Genomic DNA, 22,743 nt, shown 5'->3' on the forward strand with positions numbered 1-22,743 from the left:
CAAGATCCCTGACTTAATCATAGCTGCACGCCCCCTTCGTCATGCATGTAAGGTAATGCATTCACAGGTTCCAGGACATTTGTGGGAGCCGTTACTCTGCTCCCACACTCAAGATCCCTCAGTGAGCAAATAGCAGAGCTGAGACTAGAGTGCAGACTAGGCCTTTCAAACCAACGGCTGGGCCCTGGCCGGTTTGGCTCAGCGGTTGGAGCGTCGGCCTGCGGTACAGAGAGACCCGGGTTCAGTTCCTGCTAAGGGCACGTACCTCGGTTGCAGTTTGTCCCCGGCCCTGGTTGGTCGTGCGGGTGGCAGCCACTCGATGTGTCCCTTCACGTCGATGTTTCTCTCTCTCTCTCTTCCTCTCTCTCCCTCCCACTCTATCTGAACAAAAAAATGGAAAAATGTCCTCGGTTGAGGATTAAAAACAAAACAAAACAAACAAAAAAAAAACCAACGGCTGGTCCATGACAAGGAAGAAAAGGGAAAGCTGAGGACTCTGAAAACAGCATCACCACCAATGACAGACAGGGGGCAGTGCCCTGGGAACCTTTCCAGCCTCTTCACCTGTAGGCTCATCTAGGCTCCAGCCTGGGTGGCCAATCTGGCACATAATCCCAGACTAGAACCCCCATAGACTTGATTTCTGTATCTACTGACAAACAGGATATGGACTTGGTCCTAGTTCTTTGGATCAGAATTACGAGCAGGAGGGTTCTAGAGTAGAGTTTCCCAACCTTCACACTGTTGCTACTTTGGACCAAATCATTCTTTGTTGGGATAAGAGTGAGACCTGTCCTGTGCATGTTAGGATATTGAGCATCAGCATCATCCCTGGCCTCTACCCACACCATCTCCCTGCCAGTTACAACAACCAAAATGTCTCCAGATATTCACGAGTGGCCCATGAAGGTAGCAGGGCTGTGCAAAGTCACCCCAGTTAGCAAACACTATACTAGAGAAAACAGACCTAAAAGCCACGGCCCCAAGCAGGGGTAGGGGTAGGGAAGTCAGGCCCCTGGAGGCATCAGGTGTCCAGAATCTGGAACTATCGGTGTCTTTGTCTTTAGCTCCATTTCGGCCCATCGCTTATAACACAGGATTCTGGCTGAAATACCCTTGGCTGCCCCAAGCATAAAGTGCTTCCCCATAATGCTGGCAAAACATAATTAAGCAAATGACAATGGCTTTCACACACACATCGATTCCTGTAATTTCAAGTCTCCATTACTAGATAAATCAACAGCAAAATCCTATTTATCAGCTAAAGCCTCTTCTGCTGGCAGACTTTTTGTTAAATATATTAATCCTAGAAGAGTAATACTTTCCCTCAGCTTTGCAAAGCAGCCCACCCATCACAATGTTAATAGCCACAACCTCCTTTTCCGCGTGCTGCTCCTGTACTGGTGGTGCAGCTCCCCCGAGCCGGGCAGCTGTGGGTTTTTCTGGCTGGAGGGTGCAAATGTAGTAAGTAGCTATGCCACAGCGGCCCACGTGGCCCCAGACTGCCAGGAGAAAGCCTGTGGTGTTCGTGCAGCTGGAAGCCCCGTGTCTGGACATGTACCACTTCACATAGCCCTTTGGAAATGTCACTCCAGGCCAGAAAAGACAGGAGGTTTAATGTCGCCCATCCCCAGTGCGGGAGGTAGAACCCCATTCAGTGCGACCGAGTTATGCTGCAAATGTGCAGAGGAAGTCACAGCCCCGAGCATCTCACATGCCCCAAGATCTTCCCCCAGCTCCCGAGTACTGTTCAGGTCTGAGCTTCTCACATACGCAAAGCCTCTGCAGATCCTGTGAAAAACGCAGATTTTGATTCAGTAGGTCTAGGCTGGTTCCTGGATTCCACATTTCTAACCAGCGCCCAAATGACGGGGGCCTCCAGCCCACACTGTAGGGATCACGTCCTAGACAACCTGCTTTGAAACCCGTCACCCTTTAGACAGCTCACAAAGGTCTCATTCCAAGAAGAAAACAACCCTGGAACAGAACTACAGTGGTTCCATCTCACACCCAGAGAGAAGTCTGTTTGCTGCCTCAGTTCCTCTGGATTCCAAACCCAGTGGGAGAGATAATTTCCCGACTTATTTCTGCACTGCTGTAATTGCACAGTAGCTCCTGCCATTTGTTAGCGTGCACATCTGGCAGCCCTCTCGCCTCCGGGCCAGCAGGCTCCAGACTCCAGAGCCCTGCAGAGCCCGGGCGAGCAGCCAGGTGCTGACACAGCAGCCGAGGGTGCCTGGGGACTGTGGGAATGACTGTGCTGCACACCCAAGGGAGCCCAGCTTGGCCTCTGCCGAAGCGACAGGAGGGGGCAGATCTGGGCGAAAGGGAGTCTGGAGATCAGAAACTGGCCTGTCTGCGGACCTGTCATCCCTCCAGCTGCGAGCAGATTTGAATAATGGGGCTGAGAGGCGAATGCAGATGTCCTCTCTGGCCTGTGAAGTGAGCCCTGCTAGTCTGCACGCTGGCGGCACATCAGCTCATCTGAAGGGAGCCCTGGTCGATGCTCCGGCAGCTGCTGCTCACAAACATGCAGCAGACCCGTGGGATGGGGGGCTGATTAAGGGGTCCATTTGGTATGGAGGGATGGGGTGCATTTCTGCCTCCATCCAGGAGATCTGGTTCCAGAATCAGCTCTCACCCTTGCCTTTGACCTTGACCAACTCACTTTCCCCTTCCCTCGTCTCCTGTTTTTCTCATCAGACAAGTGGGAACAAATGGAGCGCCTCTCCACAGAGGTGCTGGGCAGGGCAGTGTCTCGAACCAGGCATGGAGCCAGGGGAGAAAGCCTGAGATGTCACCACAGCCCTCACCACTCACTGGCTGTTTTATTTTGAACAAACTTGTAGACACTTGATGTCAGAACCTATATAATGGGGTTAATATCCCAATAATCATCTCACAAATTTCTAGTGATCAAATTAGAATAGGACTGTGTTGTAAACTGCCCAGTGTACCGAGGTACAGGAATGATTGATCTTGATGAAAAGCATACAAGAGCCTCATTTACACCACAAGGAAACACTGCTTTTGGAACTGGAGGTCTCTATACCACTGCCTTGGGACTTGCTTACACAGTCAACCTAAGGGCCCTCCATAACGATCATTAGGGAGAAATGGGACCTACTCAGTGCCTTGCAGTGCTAAGAAATACAATACTAAGAAACATATTTTGGATCAAAGTTCTATGACTGCAACAAATAATTGAAATGATGCCAAAAGAGTAAGTTAAGAGAACCGAGCACTACGTTGCTTCCCTCATGTAAATGCAGTGTACGCTGTGCTTGGCTTGGCGCGCTAATGACACTCGGAGGAAATCCTCAGCGGGAACCTGCAGCGTCCTCCCAGCCTTCGGTGCTGCCCTTGCATTTTCATCTCTGCCTCCTGTCCGTCAGGCTGGGAGAGGTGGCCCTGCCCTCCGGACTTGCTTATTATCCTGCCCAGAAACAGGAGTCCTTATTAAAATCCACGCAGCCCATTCAGCTGTGGCACTGCTGGCTGAGCCCAAATAGGAAAAGCTGAAAATAGCAAGAAGAGGAAAACAATTTAACATGGTGCTTTGGGATCAATAAAATTAATAATTTTATCAGAAAAAAACATTATTCTGGCAGGGTTAGGGATATGTGGTCAGTCAATCTAGCCTAGTGGAATAGTCTTTCATTCAGAACATATATATATATGTGTATATATATATTCCTTGAGCATCTACTATGTACTGGGCTATGTATGTAAATTGAAAAACATAAATTGGAACAGAAGATATTAAAAGCCACAATTAATTACTTGTTTGGTCTTTACTGAGGTCATCTTCAGGCAAAGTTCGACTCTTAAATGATCTTCTGAAGCAAGCAGTGAAAAACACAGTGTTCTAGAACAAACAAAGTCAGTAGAGGATTGAATGGTATCAGCTGAAGCTTTCTGCAAGACTTGGAGCAATACTATGAATATGTGTAACTCGTGGGTACACATTAGAAGCACCCGTGAAGCTTTCCAAAAACACCTGTGGTACCTGTGACCCAGCCTAACCTCTAGAAAGCCTAGCCTCTCAAAGTGCGGTCCCAGGACCAGAAGCATCAGCATTAACTGGGAAGACGGGACACATGCAGACTTTTGAAACTGACTTCATACCCACTGAATTGATACCTTCAGGTGGGGGCCCGCAACTGGTGTTTTACCTAATCCTTCAAGTGAATCTGATGCCTGTTAAAATTTGAAAATTGCTTCTCTAAATTATGCTTTCCAGGGACTCGGGTATGCTTATAGGAGAAATTAATTTGTCAGTGAATTATTGTATACTGTTGTGGTTCCCACAAAAGCAAAATATAAATGGAGGACTCTCAGGGGAGGATGATTAACATGATCGTGGAGACAGAATCAACCCTTATGAGTTTAAACTAACTATAACTATAACTATATATATATATATAGTTTAGAAAATCAGAAATGGTGTAGTTTGGATATACATGACTTTAGCTGGCCAATGCCAGAATACTATGAAGCAACAACAGTAAAGAGATGTTTGAAAGAAATCTTTAGGAAAAGTAAAAGTGATAATCAACTTGTCCACTGTCAAGCAAACCAATGTAATTCTACCAGGCAAAACCATCTTTGAAGGTAAGATATAGTACCTTATTAATTTATTCACCATGAGTCAGAAATGCTGAATGGTTATTGATTCAGATTTTAAATCAGTTTGCTTGGTTCTTCGACCAAGTAGCTCTATGATCTTGGGCAAATGAATTAACCTCTCTGTGCCTCAGTATTCCAAGCTACAAAATAGGAAAATAGTACCTTACCACCTAGCACTGTTGTGCATAACAAATGTGTTCATATATGTAAAATGCTTGTAAGCATTTGATAAATGTTAGCTACCACAACCTCCTGCATCTGGCCTATCATTCAAGCATTGGTTGGCTTACACTGAAAGCTATTTATAAAAGTCTTAGAAATGTCATGCCACATCTAGACAGGGAGTGAAAGAAAATATGAATAAGCATTGGGGAGTGAGGCAGCAGGTAATTTTTTTCATTGACTTTGATTAATACAAAATTTTAAGTAAAGGTTGAGATACATTGATGGATATTGAATCCATAATTGGCAATTATAAAAAGTTAATGATATTTGAACTGCATTAAAGAGATAAAAATAGAATCTAAGGTTAGAAAGGATCTTGGCAAGCACCTATTCCGAACCAATATAAGAATATGGATTTAATAGCCTCCCTGTGAGTCTTGGTATGAATACTTTTGGTCATTGAAACTTCATTATTTGACAAGATAACACATTTCAATTTTGAACAGTTTTAATGCGCAGAAAGTTATTACTCATACTGAGCTCAACTCTGCCTTCATACCTTCTAATTCACTGGTCCTCCTTCCTGTGACTGTATAAAATACAAATCTTGCTGAGTAGTCCCACCTACTGAGTATATTATAATTGAGAAGAGCCGCATCTCTAATTTGTATTTCTGTTAGGGTTCAGATAAATACTACACTGAAATTCCCACATTTTGAAATATTCTGGGATGTGCTTCTCTCTGAGTGAAGGCACCACTACTGACAGGAAGAAAACGTAAAGGGCTTGAGATACAAAAGGATCCTCCCCTTAAGGAGCATATAGTCAAAGAGGAGCATCCAGCTCTGTACACAGAAATGGACATCAGTGGTTACAGCTTCGCTGGTAGAAACAGGTAGAGGCTACACTAGGAACACCAGCACACTAAGAAGAAAGAGGTCATCAGAAAAGGCCTGGAAGGTGAGTAGTTTATCAGGTCAACGGGGGGAGGGGCAAGCATTTGAAAATTCAGAATGGTATCAAGTGTATTGTTATTTTAAAACTCCAACTGATGCAGCATGGCCAAAGCATTGGGCACCGGAGTGAGTGCCCTGAGAGAAGAGCCAGGAGCTGGGCAGACGTCAGCGACTAGAGACCGAATGGCCTTAAAGCCTACACATGGGTTGACGCACAACACAAGTTCTGGCCTTGTAACCACCTTATTCCTACCTCAAGGCAGGCCATTTGCTCCGAAACCCCGAGCACAGCCTGAACATGGTGAACGCCTGACTCGCCGTGGTCTCACCTCTTTCCCACGAAGTATCAGCTCTGCTGCACTGAAGGCAACGTAGAGCTCAGGGAAGTTAAGTACCTCATCTCAGTCTGAGCTCTGTGGGCACCAACATGGGAAAATGAATCCCGCCATTTGCTGAGTCACAACGCTTCCAAAGGTTTGTGTGTCTCTTCCATGAATCAGAAAATGAGTAAAAGGAAATGACTGGATAAACAAAGTGCGCCACATGGCACGGCTTCCGTGGAGAGGAATCGATGGGGTGCAGGCTCCAGTTGTTGGACGACGAGTGATGAAACCCCCAGAAGAGCAGTCCAGCAGGTTCAGCTCCCACAAGTATTCTGAACCAAATGCCGTATTGTCCCTATGGGAATCCCGCTGTCATTAACCCGGGGAAGCTCCATTAAGAACCCTGAGTTGGTGGCAGATAGCCCGCCCACACTAATACACCGCCACAGAACTAACTCCGGCGAAGGGAAATTGTGAGCACGAGCAAATGTATAACATTAATGACTTGAACAAATCTGAGCCGATTAACAGGATGCCACGAACTGAAATCCTCGTGTTCCAGCCAATCTTGCAGGAAAATTCAGGAAAGCACACTGGAGGGAGAACAGTCCACGAGCTGCTCAAGGCAGATTTCTTCATAAAGAGAGAAGAATAATTGGAAAAGAGACAGCATACTGACAAGTAAGGTGGCTATTAGCTAGTAATTTTTAAGGAACCACTCTGTTTGGTAAATAAGTGTCTACATTTACATTTCTTCCCCATAAAAAGAGGACTGACACTTTTTCAAGCGAAGGCCCACCTGAGACAGATACTCCTCAGAGCAAACTCTGTCCCAATCAGTTGGGAGCAGTGGGGAAATCATGGCATTTTCATGCTGGAGACATTCCTACAATGGAAACCCGTAAGCACTTGGTCAGATGAGGAATTGTGACAATTTACCCGGTATTTAAACAGAGAAGTTGTAGAACACTTAGGAAATGACGGTCTGGACAGAAGTAATGCATTACATTCGAGCAGGAAAAGGGGAGCAAAGGTTCTACTCAGTCATTACTTAGAGAGCTGGAGGATTAAGGAAGCATTTGAGTAAATGCAGATCCACTGAGTTTCTGCAAATAGGAGCACGTCTGGATATGGCCCTCTGGATATTTGTTTGCCTGGTTAATTTTGCATTAAAGACAGAATAAGTTTCTCCTCATAAGCTATGGAAAACACTCACTCCTTTCTCAGTCCAGTATCCCACTGCTCATTAACAAGCAATCTTTCTTTATGACATCAAACGATGCGGTTGCTCATCTCCTCCCACTGATGGGGTGAAACCACTGTACATCTGAGTGACTAAATAGTCAATGACCACCTGAACAGGCCCTACTTAATAGAAGTGCCCATAGTCTCACATCATTATCAGTTAGGCTGATATCACCTTTTGGTATTCAGTAACCATTTTTGCCTTTTTCTGTGATCTTTATTCCCCAATCTTGTGTAGCAAGGGCTGAAAAGATAACTGCATTTCCCAAACTTCCTTGCCACGATGGTCCCAGATGCTATTTAGATGCTGCCATTGGAATACACTCCTGAAATATTTGAAGTGCAGAGGAGATGGAGCTCAATCTTCCTGGAGCAATGGTGGCTGAGGGTGGTGGCTGACAGCTGTGAGTTTTTGCAGCATTTTCATTGACTAGACACCAGATTTGTGATAGGGAAAGACAGTGATGCTCCCGGTAGTTTCCTGGAGTTAGTTGACCCTGAATAAGTTACTTAGCTTCTCCAATTCTTGGATTACTCTTTTATAAACACTGGGATAATAATGGTACCTGTTGCACAGAGTTGCTATGAAGACTGAGTACCTGGCAAGGAGGTGTCAGATACTACTGCTGCCACTTCTGCTGCATATAGACAATGTACAAGGATGCCTACAAAAGAGAAGTCCTCAGTATGGTTAGCTAAGATGATGATGATGATTTGAAACCAACAGGATATAGCTGGCAAAGAAAGATCTGATGGTGGAGACAGAGGACAGTTGCGTGGCATAAAACAAATTACTTAACCTCTCTGTGCTCTATTTGTTTAATGTTCTCATGTTAAAAAGGAGGATGTTATCCAATTTACAGAATTATTTATTAAATGGAATAAAATGTCCATAAATTTTGCAAAGCATAATAAAGTGTTTAGCATTATTATTTACCACAAAATATGATGGGAAATGTTTAGCATTATTAGTTACCATACAAAGGACCTGTGACTTCGAAGGGGAATTAGGCAAATCAGCATGAAGGAAATGGATTTTGGACTGGGCTTTGAGGAATGGGTAGAATTTCTACACATTGAGATAGCAGAGAGAAGCTTGCCAGTCTGAACTGAGGCATAAAGTTGAGAAGTTGAAGGACCAATATAGAACATATTATTCTTCTTCTCCTCATAGCTTTTTTTCTAGCAGTTATACCACAAAAGTTTTGAGACACGGCTAAGAGAAGGACTCCTAAGTGGAATCTCCTAATTGGCTTTCTGCATACTTAACATCGCTTACAGAGAAAACTAGTTATGAGGGCAGGATGCAGTGAGAAAAGAAAGCTCATGGGCATGGCTCTGTCGTCAACAGAATTCGAGATGCATTCTTCTGTGTTAAAAGTAAAAAAGATAAAAGAAAGCTTCCTACTAGCAGGAAAATGTCAAGGTGGCTCAGATGGTTAATATTCTGTTGCCATGATTCCTGTGTTTTTGTCAGCATAAGATTTTTTAACACAGGCACACCACTCACTGAACGGCTAAATGCCCTCCTATCAGGTGATCCACTCCCACTTTCCAAGTGGGGATAATAACAACAGCCTGAGAGTTGATTATTTAAGGAAAAGGAGACTTATAATGATCATGCTGGCTTGAAGAAGTAACTAAGCAAAGTGACCAAAGACCCAGGCACTAAAAAAATAAATAAATTCTGAAGATGACGAGGGCAGTTGGAGTCAGGTCATATTCATGTCAAAGACCCGCTTGCTTCTTTGAAGTAGATGCTCCAGAGAGAAACACCATGGCTGCTCTGCACCCAGCTCAGCACCTAGACCTGCACCTAGCCCTTCATTCACCTTGGCACCTAGCCCTGCACCCAGCCTTGCACCTAGCCCTGCACCCAGCCCTGCACCCAGCCCTGCACCCAGCTCGGCACCAAGCTCTGCACCCAGCCCTGCACCCAGCCCTGCACCTAGCTCGGCACCCAGATCAGCACTTAGCCCTGCACCTAGCTCGGCACCCAGCCCTGCACCTAGCTTGGCACCTAGCCCAGCACCCAGCCCAGCACCCAGCTCGGCACCTAGCTCAGCACCCAGCTCAGCAGCTCAGTACCCAGCTCAGCACCCAGCCCTGCACCTAGCTTGGCACCTAGCCCAGCACCCAGCCCAGCACCCAGCCCGGCACCCAGCCCTGCACCTAGCTCGGCACCCAGCCCTGCACCTAGCTTGGCACCTAGCCCAGCACCCAGCCCAGCACCCAGCCCGGCACCTAGCCCTGCACCTAGCCCTGCACCCAGCTCAGCAGCTTGGCACCCAGCTCAGCACCCAGCCCTGTACCTAGCTTGGCACCTAGCCCAGCACCCAGCCCAGCACCCAGCCTGGCACCTAGCCCTGCACCTAGCTCGGCACCCAGCTCAGCACCCAGCCCTGCACCCAGCCCTGTACCCAGCTCGGCACCTAGCCCTGCACCTAGCCCTGCACCCAGCTCAGTACCTAGCCCTGCACCTAGCCGGGCACCCAGCCCAGCACCTAGCCTGGCACCTAGCCCAGCACCTAGCTCAGCACCTAAAATGCTGCCTCCTTTTCATCCTCAGTGGATTTCTGACAAACAATGTGGATTTCCACTAATTTAAAATCAATAGAATATATTACCATATCCCACTAGTTCTTTAATCTGGGACAGTATAAACTGTCCCACTAGTTTTTACTCTGAAAGGGTGCCCCGTACACATCCTGTCTGAACGTGCATCTCATTTCAGGAATACAGGGTTAAAAGGTTCAGTGCAGCCAGGGATGAAACACAGTTATCCACCATCCTGGTTTTGAAAGAAGGCTGAAGTAACTCCTAAAACAGCACTGGATCTTTTGAAAAATAAGAGGTCAGTTCCTCAGCAAGATAGCAAGAATGGAAGTGCCGTGATTATTGTGCCTATCAGAGTGCAGGAGAAAACAGTCAGGACAGCTTCATACTGTACTCCGCCCAGATGCAGGTGGCAGCAAGGTGCTCCCCTTAGAGCATCTCACATCAGCCAGGAAGTACAACCTCAACTTATTTTTTAGAGAGAGAGGAAGAGAGAGATAGAAACATCGATGAGAGAGAACGTCACTTGGCCACCTCCTGCATGCCTTGCACTGGGGATTTGGGCCCACAACCTGGGCATGTGCCCTGACCCGGAATCGAACTGGCGACCGCTTGGTGCATGGGTCAGTGCTCAACCACTGAGTCACACTGGCCAGGCCAATCTCAACTCTTATACTTGTCGCCCAACTCAACAAAAGCCATCTAGACTAAGTCACATATAGAGATGCAGGCAGTTGAACCCTGAGCAAAGGAGGCAGGGCTAGTGTGGAGAATAACGTGTCGACCCACTGGATGCTCGTTTTCTGTGCTAGATCATATGATTACAACCCGGGGCTCTAAAGTCTGAAGTTCAAGACTCAGTCCTGTTGCTTTGAACAAGTGTGACTCGGAGCCAGTTTTGTATAAACTGTCCTGGTCTCAATTTCCTCATTTATAATATGGGAAATTAGTTTTACATAACCCATAGAGTATTTGTGAGAAAATTTCAATGATTCATTAAAAGTCTTGTACACTGTTATGATTCATTTATCTGTCAAGTTGGCTAGGCCATAATGCCCAGGTATTTGGTCAAACATGATTCTGGATGTGTCTGTGTGTTTTAGCAATATACTTGGGTGACAAGTACAAGAGTTGGGATTGGCCCAGCCGATGTGGCTCAGTGGTTGAGCATTGACCCATGCACCAAGAGATCGCCAGTTCAATTCCTGGTCAGGGCACATGCCCAGGTTGTGGGCCCGATGCCCAGGTTGTGGGCCCGATCCCCAGTGGGGGGTATGCAGGAGGTGGCCAGTTGATGTTCTTTCTCGTTTTTGCTTCTATCTCTCTCTTCCTCTCTTTAAAAAAAAAAAAATAGTTGAGATTGTACTTCCTGGCTGGTGTGAGTTGCCTTCTGGACCCTTGTGGTCAGTTTGATTTTTACTACTTGCATTTTCTAGGAACCCTGCAAGCTGGGAAATCAACCAAAAATGTGGTCTCCAGCTAGTGATAAGCTAGGGCTAAACGGACTGAAAATTCTCTGGAGGGCGTCCCCACAACCCAGACAGAGGGATTGTTTTAACACACCGTGAAAAAGTATAAAGCACAGGGAGGGGGTCTGTTTACTGTGGTGATTCACATGATTTGCTTTGCTGTTACTGTTTGGTTACAATGTGTCGCCCTGTATCCAGCTGTGGTGTTTCATAACACATTTGTTTTATCCTCCTCCTCAACTGACGAATTCCCAATTCCAAGTAACTGGCCCAAAAGATTTGGAATAAGGGATGGTGACTCTGTGTGCTTAAGCACTTTGCATGTCGTTATCTTTTTCAGTCCTAACAGACTGCATACTCTTTTACTGATTTAACTAATTTTCCAAGGCCCCAGATCGGTGACGCTTTGCCAGTGTCTTCAGTTGTCCTGTGAGGGCAAAGGAGGAGCTGGAATTGCCTTGGTTGGCAAATTCCATTAAGTGGTTTCACGGAGGGTTTGTCAGTTCATCAAGTCAGAAAGTTTATTGGATCACACCTGCTGAATCCACTAAATGTTGGGTGGACACTCTGCTATGCTCTGGAATTGCAAAGAAGAAAACACTTTTTTGTCCAAAAGTACAGAACAAATTTTCATAATGTTAAATGGTAATAAGTGCCATAGAGAAATATATGTGGAGGATTATGTCAACTCTAAATGTAGACATAGAAAGGAGGTTTGAGATAATAGCTAAATATTAAGTGTAGTGGTCTATGTTTGGGTGGTACATTTTAGGTGACTTTTTTCGTTTTTTCTAGCTTACCTTTTCATTAGGGCAGAGCTTGTGAAGTCCCAGCTTTAGGTCTGATTGGCTGGGGGAAGGTCTCTCACTCTCTGCCTTTGCTGAACCCAGGCCTCGCTTTCTGTCCCGTAGGGTTGATATTATTCATCCCCTCAGTTCACGATACTGATAAACCCCAGCAGCCTTCACGCTTGCCTCTTTCCACACCTTCTCAGTTTCTGGTGCCTGAAGATGTCCCTTCTTTCCTGTAAGGCCATCTGGGCATGAAATAATATATCCTATTTTATCCAGCATGTCCTGGTATTACACAGCAGGACAATTCTCAGGTTATCTTAGACCACTATATTGCCATACCAGAACTCTTCATTTCCTTTTCCTTTTATTACTTAAAACTAAAACAGCCCTGGCCTGTTTGGCTCAGTGGTTAGAATGTCAGCCCTCCGACCAAAGAGTCTCAGGTTCAATTCCGGTCAAGGGCACGGACCTCGGTTGTGGTTCAACCCTGGCCCTGGTCAGGTCGCATGGGAGGCAACCAGTCGATGTGTCTCTCTCACATTGATCCCTGCCCCCCCCTCTATCTAAAGATAAATGGAAAAAATATCCACTGGTGAGGATTTAAAAAAACAAACAAACAAACAAAAACACCTACTTAAAACCTTTCTATAAGCCAGATTGCTCAGTTAACCAGGTGTACCATTTTTGAAGCCGTGTGAAATAACATGTGATATAGGAGCCATACGGCTAATTTTGAGGTAAAAAAATCTTTAATGAATGTTTTTCTTTTATATGTAAGCCTACTCTGGAAAATGAGACAGCACGATTTGATGCCATCTACTTAGCGGCAAATTATCTTCCAGACCTTGAGTGCAACTGTTTCCCTGCAGCCAGGCGAACGTGTGTGATCCCTCAGCGCCACAGGGGTCTGTCGGGCTGGACGCCAGCGCCCTGGGCGGCACTGTGCCCGGTGACTGCCAGCGAGCTGTCTCATTCCCTTCCTTGGTGAGCCCCAATTTTAATTTTTCTTTAAAGTGGGGTTCATTGCTGATCCTTAGTACTTTATCTGGAACAGAGCACGTACTTACTAAGAATTTGGTGACTGACTGATATTCACGGTTAATGCTAACAGCCACTTGATTAATGTTGTTTTTTTATCTGAGCTACTCTGTCAGGCGATTTAGCGGGAACTTGAGCAATGCCGATCAACAACTCTTACCATGGTGGGGGTGGGGGGTAGTTCTACCATCTTTTCAACTCTCAAATCAGGGTGCTCTTTGGTGGGTGCTCTGTTTGTTTACTCTGTATACCAATGAGGTAAATTGATATTTGGATTTCTCACATGTCCCTGGCAAGGGTATTAACATGGTAAATGGGCATTTTTCTCCTTAAGGTTCTGTAATGAATAAAGTCCCCTTATATCTTCCTAGAGAACCAACTGAAACATTGGAAACTATGATAATGGACCTTTCATCAGTAACAGATGTGATTTGTAAAGTGAACATCAATATATTTTGACGGATGATGCCTCATAGCAATAAGGAAGATTACTTCTGAATCATTAAAATAAAAAGTATATGATTTATCCCTTGAGTAAGGTTAGAAATTCGGTCGTTTTCAGTCTTGTCCAGCCATTTCTTAGCTTTATGACCTTAGAAAATTGTGACCTTTACTTTTCCTTTTTCAGAAGATACGTTAGGTTCCTAAACACCCGTCCCTCGCAAGAAGGCACACAGCACGCCTCTCTGCGGACCCTGAGCCGGCGGCCGGCTGACCAATGCCACCCATGCTCGGCCTCTCAGCAGGTCACAGGGATGGATTTGGATGGCTCCTCTCGTCCCCCCCGGCAGCACCTTGCTTGAAGATGAGTTTCAGACTGTTCGGTGCTGGTTGTAAAATAACTAGAATGCATAATGTACATATCAGCAAGGACTCTTTTGGTTGCAAGCGACCAAATCATAGTTCAAACCAGAAGGCATGAAAAAGGAGGATTTACTGGCATATGTACCCAGACCACGGGGGAGGGTGGACCAGCTCTGAGGACGGCGTGGCGCTAGGAAAGTGTCCCGGCCCTCGCTTTGGTTCTGCAGCCGGTCAGTGCCTCTCTGTGGCTGGGTCCCATTCTCTCCAGGCCACACAGCACTGACACCCAGAGAACCACATCTCAACACGCTGCCACCAAAGAAAAGAGGCTCTTCCCCACGCATTGCTTAGAACAACAAAATCCGGGGAGAGTTCAGAATGGTCTGTCTTGGGCCATGTATCCCCCTCTTGACAATCATTTGTTTGACCAACCACTAGCCTGAACCTTCTGCACACCCCTAGGGTCAGGAGGAAAGGGACTGTTTCTGTAAAAAAGGTGGTGGTGCGTAGGCAAGCACACGGGACACTATACATGCCTAACTGGCTAATGATATATAGTAACCATTTTATTATGTAATACAGTACATATGTATATAGTCTATGTCTGTTTATATTTAAGGAAGTATAAATTGTTCTGTGAACATATGTATATGAATATATTGGATGAATGTATGTATATATGGATATATGTATTTCCTGCATATTTGTATACATTGGTTCATGAATATGGAGATATATCCATATTCATGACTATATTATGTGTAGTACTGTTTTGCAAGTATGAGTGTGGCTTTTCCCTTTCCAGCGATTCTATTCATATTCCAGAATCATAATTACCTAATGAATGCGTTTTCTATCCTCTACACCCGAAGTAAGTTGTATTTTAGTTAGATTAGCCTATTTGTTGCCCCCAAATGTGTCTGATTTCCTTCTCTGGAAAGTCAGAGAATCGTGCAGATACAATGAGGCAGTGTCTCTGGGGCCCCTTGGGCATGGGGTGCCATTTCCACGTCAGGGTGCACAGAGTGAAGCGCTGTAAGTGGCCCAGCCTCCTGGGGAGTTTTCAGGTTAGCAGGACCGAGGTCAGAGCTCTCTGAGGCTAGACAACCAGCTACACAAACTGAGGAGCCTGGAGATTGGGAAGGAGGGTGATGGACCAGGGCGGGTGAGCAACGGAGGGAGGGAGGGCGAGGCTGGCCCTGGCCGGCAGGAGCCAGAGGGAAGGACGGTGCGGGTGCTGAGCTTTTGCTCCTGCTCTTTGCCCTGAAGGGCAGCGGAATGTGCCGCCCCAAGGTATGCCTCTTGCACATGGGGAGCCTTCTGAGCTGCAGACACTGGAGGAACTCTGAAAACACAGAAGTTACCCTTTTGAAAGGGACAGTTACATGAGAAACGGGGCCTGTACCAGGAGGAGAGCGATTACCAGAGTTGACCTTTCCATCTAGAAACCTATCTGCGTGGCAGGCAGACATTTGTATACATATACCACACGCCTGCTCCTCCTACCTTCCTGTGAGTTGCCTCCTCTCCTCTGGAGCCCCAGACCCCTACTCCGTTTCTTAGCTCCAGACAGAATATAAGCCTCAAGTGCCTGGCTGCCTTGTGAGTCTCCTATTTTTGTAGGGGTACCACCTGCAATCAAATTTGTTTTTTTCCTGGTGGTCTGTTTTATGTCAATTTAATTATGAGACGAATCAAAGAACCTAGACGGGAACAAGGGAAAATTAAACCTCTCCTATGTGTCCAACTTGTTTTCCTTCTCTTTCTATCCCATCCCAGGCCCTCTCCTCCACACCTCGCCTGTCCCACGAAAGCTTCCGAAACTGAACCACAGCGCTCTGGCCTTCCCACTCGGCAACAGCTGCCTTGGATCAGGCCGTGGTTTGGGAGTTGCTGTTTCACAACCAGACCGAGAAACATAATCTCTTCTCCACTCAGCAAATATATGCCCTCATACTTAGGAAAAAGATAAACTACCTTTAAAATGATTAATCCAATGAGCACATGCCAAATAAGTAATCTTTATTATATGTTAAATTAGTTGTTTCCTTTTCTATAACAATTTAACAGTTGACAGGCCTTTTTGCTTTACAATTATACAAATGTGAATATTCAGCTTTTCATTAACAATTAAATTGATTAGCCTTAAACTTTTGAAACGTATTTGCATATAATTGTTCTCAATGTACTTATGCAAAACCCAAAGCCTATATTCTCAAATATATATATAAAAAAAAAATCATTCATGTCAGCTTTAGTTACATGTGGACATTTATTTGAATGTGTGGAGTGTGTGTTTTTATTGCCAAGAAAGTCAGCTCTGTTCCTTAATTGTCCCTATAACCACAATTTGGGAAATTCTATTGCAACATCAATATGTTATGCACATCTTTAATTAGGCATGCACGGCCTGTCTGCCACAGTAACTGATCTTAAGTGTTCTTATTCGGTCTACTTTAAAACATTCTTATTTTAGGGAGGCGTGTTTTGTCCTCATTAAATTATTAAGCAACCAATCCGCAGCCCCACAGTTTGATTGCTATGTTCTCCAAATCTTGTGCCTCTTCACCTAGCAAGCACATCTAAAGACCATGTGAAAGGTCACTGTTCCCCAAATACCAGAAAACCTGCAGCTCTAGCTGGTTCAGGTTCTGAGGGAGACACCTGTCACCCACTGATCGGCCAGGAAGACCTGCATGTGGCATTCTGTTGATTGTCAGAGCTTGCTTCCCTTATCTAGTGGTTACTGCAGATAAGTTGCAGATTACTTGCTCAGGGCAATTCTTCACACCAGGTCACCCAATAGCAGCAACAATAAAAACAACAGGGTGACTGATTCCAGGATCTGGAAACTACAAACAAAATCTAGCCTGAAGAGTCAGTTCCTTCTGTGTCCTCAAAATCTGCCATGATCACCACAGGGCAAAACAATGATTCCCCTGAACTAAGTCCCGCAGTACCTTTTAGTTTACACCTTCCCTATCCACTACTATTCATTAATTTAAAATGGATCATTAAAATTTGCATTAAGGAAAAAGCAGAGTTCACAGAATATCGCTAAACACAGAGCCCCCGCCCCCCACGTCCCAAACCCTATGGGGTTATGCTTTTTACTATGTCCAAGGTCAGTCAATAATACAGGAACTCTGCCCTAATCTATAGGTGGGGTCCCCTAAATTTAGTCCTGTTTAAATGGAAGGTTGCATTATTAATGTAGTGATGACTTGGCAGGGCAAGTCTGAGTAGCTAGTGGGTCTGGAAATTAGCAGGGGTGGGGAGCAAAGGGAAGTATAGGCCCTCTTGCAAAATCTAAAGCACTCCTGGTCCGGACTTCGGAGCGTCGCTACCTCATGGCGTTGTCAACGCAAACACAGAACTGATGAGGAATCCTGGGTTCTGTGGCCAGTTAATTCAGGGTTTTAGCATGCACCCAGTGAGTTGGCACTCATTCTGCTTCCCTGGTTCTCAAGACTTCCCCTCCCCCAAATATACTTTGCCCACACTGGGTAAGAAAGGGAAAGAGACAGGGCAAAGGATGGGAGCCAATCCCCACTGCCCGTATTTAAGTTGTCATTATAGAATGGGAGGGGTATTTTAATTCTTTCCATCTAAATCCTATAGAATTGTCCTCATAACTTTCACAGCATATTCCTTTTTATGGGTCTGACTCAGGGGGAAAAAATGCTCTAACAATGTAAAATATAAGCAAGTCCACATGTTTATCTTTCCGGTGTTCCTTATACTTTTACTTCTTGTACTTTCCTTGGGAACAGATCACTCAAAAACTGGGTAAATTGATCAAATGAAGCTGAGCTTGAACTGGTTATAATTTAATATATGTAAGGTCTTCAGGGCAGACTGTCAGAGATTAATGAGATTGCCTATACTTTACTTCCACTTGGGCCAAACCAAAGGGATCAGAACGCATCTCTCTCTCTCTCTCTCTCTCTTTTTTAAGATAATGAGAGAATCAGATTTTGCTCCCAAGCAACCCAGCTATGCACGGTGTCCACTAAATCTTCAACCTAATTCAGCCATCCCCACCCCACCCCCACCTTGCATTTGACGGTAGTGGAGAGACGTATTTTCTCATAAATGTTTCCACTCATAAAATCTTTGTCTAGTGACAGCAATGCCTGGTCCTGCTGAAGCATCAGCCAATGAAACGATCACCGATAATGATCGTGTGTGCAGATACTCTAGATCTGGAAATCATTGCTCGCATGTCTACATGTTTAAAAAATCTCTTGCAAGTCTGCTGGTTTCTAGGAAGCATGTGTTTTCTTCTGAAAAACTTCTGAGAAAACCCCAAGAACCAAAATCTTCAACTAAATAGATCAGCTTGGTGTTCACTTGACTCAGCTCAGTCACGGCGATTGACCCTTCTCTGGATAAGAATAGAGTGAACAGGGACACGGAGTGTGTGGCTGCCTTTGGAGCAAGGTTTGAAGGTTACTATGGAAACTATTTGCCATATCCAATCCAACACTTATAAAACTGTCCATATTACTTTGGCTCTTGAGGACTTTTCCTCCTGAATCTTATCTAATGCAGCTACCTCTGCAAAGCATCGCACCGGAAGCCATCACTGGATGAGGACCAATGCACACAGAGCATTTGGGAGTAAGTGAGCTAAAGACACGAGGGTGGCAGGGGCCGGGGCTGTGAGAAGGGAAGATGACACCAACGAGGAGGGAGGTAGAGAGCCCTGACATTTTGTTGTCCTGTCAATTAGGCCTAGAACTGTTGAGTTGAAGGGAAATCTATCCTTTTATTTATGTTGTTTTTCAACTCCCATGTAAATTTTCTGCCCATCCCTTTCTCTCCTATTATAATACGAGGCCTATCGTGCATTGACTAGAAGAAGTTACCTGTATATCTGCTAGTTTTTGCATAAAATGAAATTGTCTGTGTCAGATATCTCTAGTTTATTTTAGCTAGCTTAAACAAAGTTATTTCTTCCTGTTAAATTAGGAGAAATGCTGTGTGTGATTACTGGTCAATAAATATCCTGCAGGGCTCAGAATACATTTTAAAACTTTTTTATTATAAAACAGACATGCAGAGAAGTTCATACCACATGAATGGGTATTTAAAAAATATTTAGAATGCAAACACCCATGTCACTTCCAACTGAATCAAGAGATAGGATATTTGCGGATGTCCCAGGAAGTCACACTTCTCTTCTCACAAACCACATGTTTTTCTCAGAGTAACTGCTCTTCTCATTTGTATGATGATAATTTCCTTAAGTTTTTACTGCTTTTTAGATTTACCTGCTATCTGTGTCCCTAAGCAACATCATTTAGTTTTGCCTCTTCTTATAATCTATAAATGGAATCATACTGTGTATATTCTTTTATTACATCTTTTGCTCAAAATTATGTTTGTGTAAGATGTATCTATGTTGTCACATAGAGCTACTGGTTCTTCATTTTTATTGCTGGATGGTATTCTACTGCAGGTAGCATAATTTTAATCTACTCTCCTACTGATAGACAGCTGGGTTGCTTCCAGATTTAGTGATGATGAACAGTGCTGTCCACATGTGCCACTGTGAGCTCGTGGATGTGTCTAAGTGAATACATCGATGACTGAAATTGCTGGGGCATGGGGTATGTAGAACTTCAACTTTATACCTACTAGGAAGCTGTATTTCCCAAAATGGTTGATCCAGTTTATATACCACCTACCAGTATATAAGAGTTCCTGTTGTTCCACGCCCTCACCAACACTTGGTATTATCCGATTCTTATTTTTTTGCCAACCTGGTATTTAGTGTGCAGTTATACCTCCTTGTACATTTTTTTCTCTTCTCATTGTGGTTTTAAGTTGCAAAACCTTGATTTCTAATGAGATGTGCTGAATCCTGATTCTTTAAAGTTTAAATATCAAGTCTATTATTCTGGATTCTGGTAGTTTAGTGTTATCCATACTGAGCACTTCAAGTCATGACTGATAAGCATAGGAAAAGGAAATAACAGCTCTCTCTGGTTGAACATCATTTGGAACTGGGCACCTCATGCACTTTTTACTTAAGCCTCGTAATAACTTTGCTAGTTGATAATGTTATCCTATTTTCACTCAGACCATGCCCGTGTGCCTTTAAAGCCTAAAAAAACTACTTCCAGGAATCATGTTTCCTCCCACGAAATAGCCTCTGCAGGATCAAAACAACGATCAATATCCCCATGGTAAAGTCATATTAAAAACGACACCAAAAGAATATCAAAGGTAGCTAAGCTAAAATGACTAATTTAATAACAACCTCCACAGGTCAGTTTTTCCCTTCACACTTCAAAATCCAACCCATTAATATTTGAACAAATAAAAGAGTCCTTGCTTTGGGGTGGGATTTCCCTCATGAGAATAATATGTGAAATACTTTAGTCACATGTTTCATTCTCTGCCTGTGAAAGGCACTTGTGAGGTGATTAACAGGATCTAGTAGAGTTACAGAATATTAATTGACAGCTAGAAATAAAAGTAATGAAACCTGAGAGTGAGACAAACTAGTCTCTGAGATCATTTCTTTACAAGTAATCAATTTATTAGGACACGTAACAAATTCAAGCAATGGGCCCTTTTTTAAAAAATTAATTTGAAACCAATTAAAGGATAAACATCAAGCAAGCCTCCTAAGAATTTGTGTTATTAATGGTGCCTTTTTCCTTTTAAACTATAAAGGGCTAATAAAAAGCCTGTAAATCCTGCAGATACAGAACCCATTTTCAAAAAATCAAATTAACCAAATGCAAAGACTCAGGTATGATATTGCCTACCAAAGGGGGTGAACTGAACCAGCTTTCAACATCCCTCCCTGGATGCTAAGAATAGAAGCAGCGTTCTGTACACAACTCTCTTCTCTAGTATCTTTACAAAATGATACTAGATCAATGGGATCTGATCCAAAACTCTTCCCAGTGATGCAGACACACTGACGGCTTGTACCTTTGTTACCAACCATTTCAAACAGGCTTGGACTTTGCATCTATGACTATTAACCTCATTGCATAGAAACAGAGAAAACACTTTATTAATCACTTCGATTCACTTCACACATTTTGTGAGGTTCATTATTTTTCCCTTCACACCATGGTGCAAACCCTTGCTTGCAGAAGTGCTAGCATAGTGTGCACTTCCGAGCTGTCCACATGCCTCCATTCTCTTCTGAACCACCAATCGGCTACAAAGACCCAGAGGTTCCGTGATTACAGCATTTAGATGATTTTAACCCCTTTAAATGTGAAAACTCTTTAAATACCATTATCTCTGCAGCCACTGAAAATGTGAAAATCACCTTGACCTTTTCTAACTCCAGGTCAAAGGATTAGAGTGCTTTAAAAAGCATAAATGCTTTTCTGCAATTCTACAGCGAGCTGTCCCCAACCAGTTGACCTCCAGGAAATAAAGCCAGCCAGTTCTCTAGCTGGTAACTGCAGATCAGAGTTAATGCATGGAAAGATATGCCACAAATCACCAGGAAAACAGGTAATTGCTTCCTCAACGCCACATGAAGCCAGTGAATCAGAAGATTTGATGTGGGAGGGGCAGCAGACGTTAGACATGTGTCACTAAATGTCTAAGAATGAGAATAGAGAAAACACCAGGGACCCAAAGAAGCTCGGTGGGACAGAGAGAGCAAGTTCAGTGATTGGAAGCCATCTTCCTCCTAAAGAAAAGCGGTTACCATGGATACCCTCGAATCCTAGGTAATCCTCGGAGTTCTTACCTCTTGCGTCCTCACATTTATGTAGCCATAGTGAGTTCGAAGAGGCCGCCTGTATGTGTAGGAGAATGGTATCCATTTTGTGCCAGGTTGTCCGAAGCAGTTTAGTAGCAATGGGAAATTCACCTCGTTTACCAGGCGCACGATCAGCAGGAAGAGAAACGCTGCTATGAAGCTCACTGCAATCACAGACTTTCTCTGCAAAACATTTAAAAAAGGGAGAGAAGAATGAATAAATGACTTTCAACCAAAAGCAGTCACAGAGGTTCCTTTAGTCCTCTCCCTTTCTCTTTCAAGGGTATCAAAGGATGCTGTCATTTAGGATATTTTTATTTGGAAACAGAAAATAATTATTCCGTGACCAGGTCGCCTTGGTGTGCTGAGCCTCTGAGGGAAAGCAGAGCAGTTTTCGTGGATTATTTTTTCTTTGCATTCCTGTCCTTTCTTACCTGTTTCTCTTCCTTGACAACTCATATTCGGTTTTCAAAACCCAAAACAGACACTCCCAACTAGAGGTAGCCCTTGCTGACTGCTCAGTTCCCACCCCACCGTCATCTCTTCACCCCCAACATATCTACCGTCCTAGAGGTAAGAAACCCTGCTGCTCCCATACCCTGAAGGCATTTCTATCGTACATTTCTCATTGTATAATGATCTACGTGACTCTTCCTCCACGTAATGGTGAGTTCCTGGAGAACTGGGATGTACTAGTCATATTGTACCCCAGGTCCCTGACACAGTACCTTACATACTATAATATAGGCACCCAACAAACACTTGAGTGGTTTTTTGCAATCTTACCAAGTTTCGTTATCAATCATTATCCTGTGTCTTTATCCAGGACCTTCCACATGCAGAGAACTTCGACCTGTGCTACAGGATATGCACAGGTAAGATGTGAAAAGCCAACAATAAGGGTAGGGGAAATGCATGTCACTCGGCATCAGAACATCCCCCTAAATGTGTTGCTATGGAACAAGAGCTGGGCACCTGTACCTGATTGGGGTGGGAGAAGGCAGAGATGTGTTGGAGACT

General features: G+C 44.4%; 1 protein-coding gene across 1 annotated transcript in view; it reads right to left on the reverse strand.

Moving 5' to 3' along the window:
* Window positions 1–22,345, reverse strand: part of ST6GALNAC3 (ST6 N-acetylgalactosaminide alpha-2,6-sialyltransferase 3) — a 280,101-nt gene extending 257,756 nt beyond the window's left edge. The window contains exons 1-2 of the mRNA XM_036256782.1: window positions 22,322–22,345; window positions 21,712–21,948 (exon numbers count right to left, since the gene is read on the reverse strand). Coding sequence (XP_036112675.1) covers window positions 21,712–21,948; window positions 22,322–22,345 — 261 coding nt within the window. The remainder of the gene's footprint in view (window positions 1–21,711; window positions 21,949–22,321) is intronic.
* Between the last annotated feature and the right edge of the window lie 398 nt (window positions 22,346–22,743).

The sequence above is a fragment of the Molossus molossus genome, unplaced genomic scaffold, assembly GCF_014108415.1.
Source record: "Molossus molossus isolate mMolMol1 unplaced genomic scaffold, mMolMol1.p scaffold_m16_p_12, whole genome shotgun sequence".
Classification (NCBI taxonomy): Eukaryota; Metazoa; Chordata; class Mammalia; order Chiroptera; family Molossidae; genus Molossus; species Molossus molossus.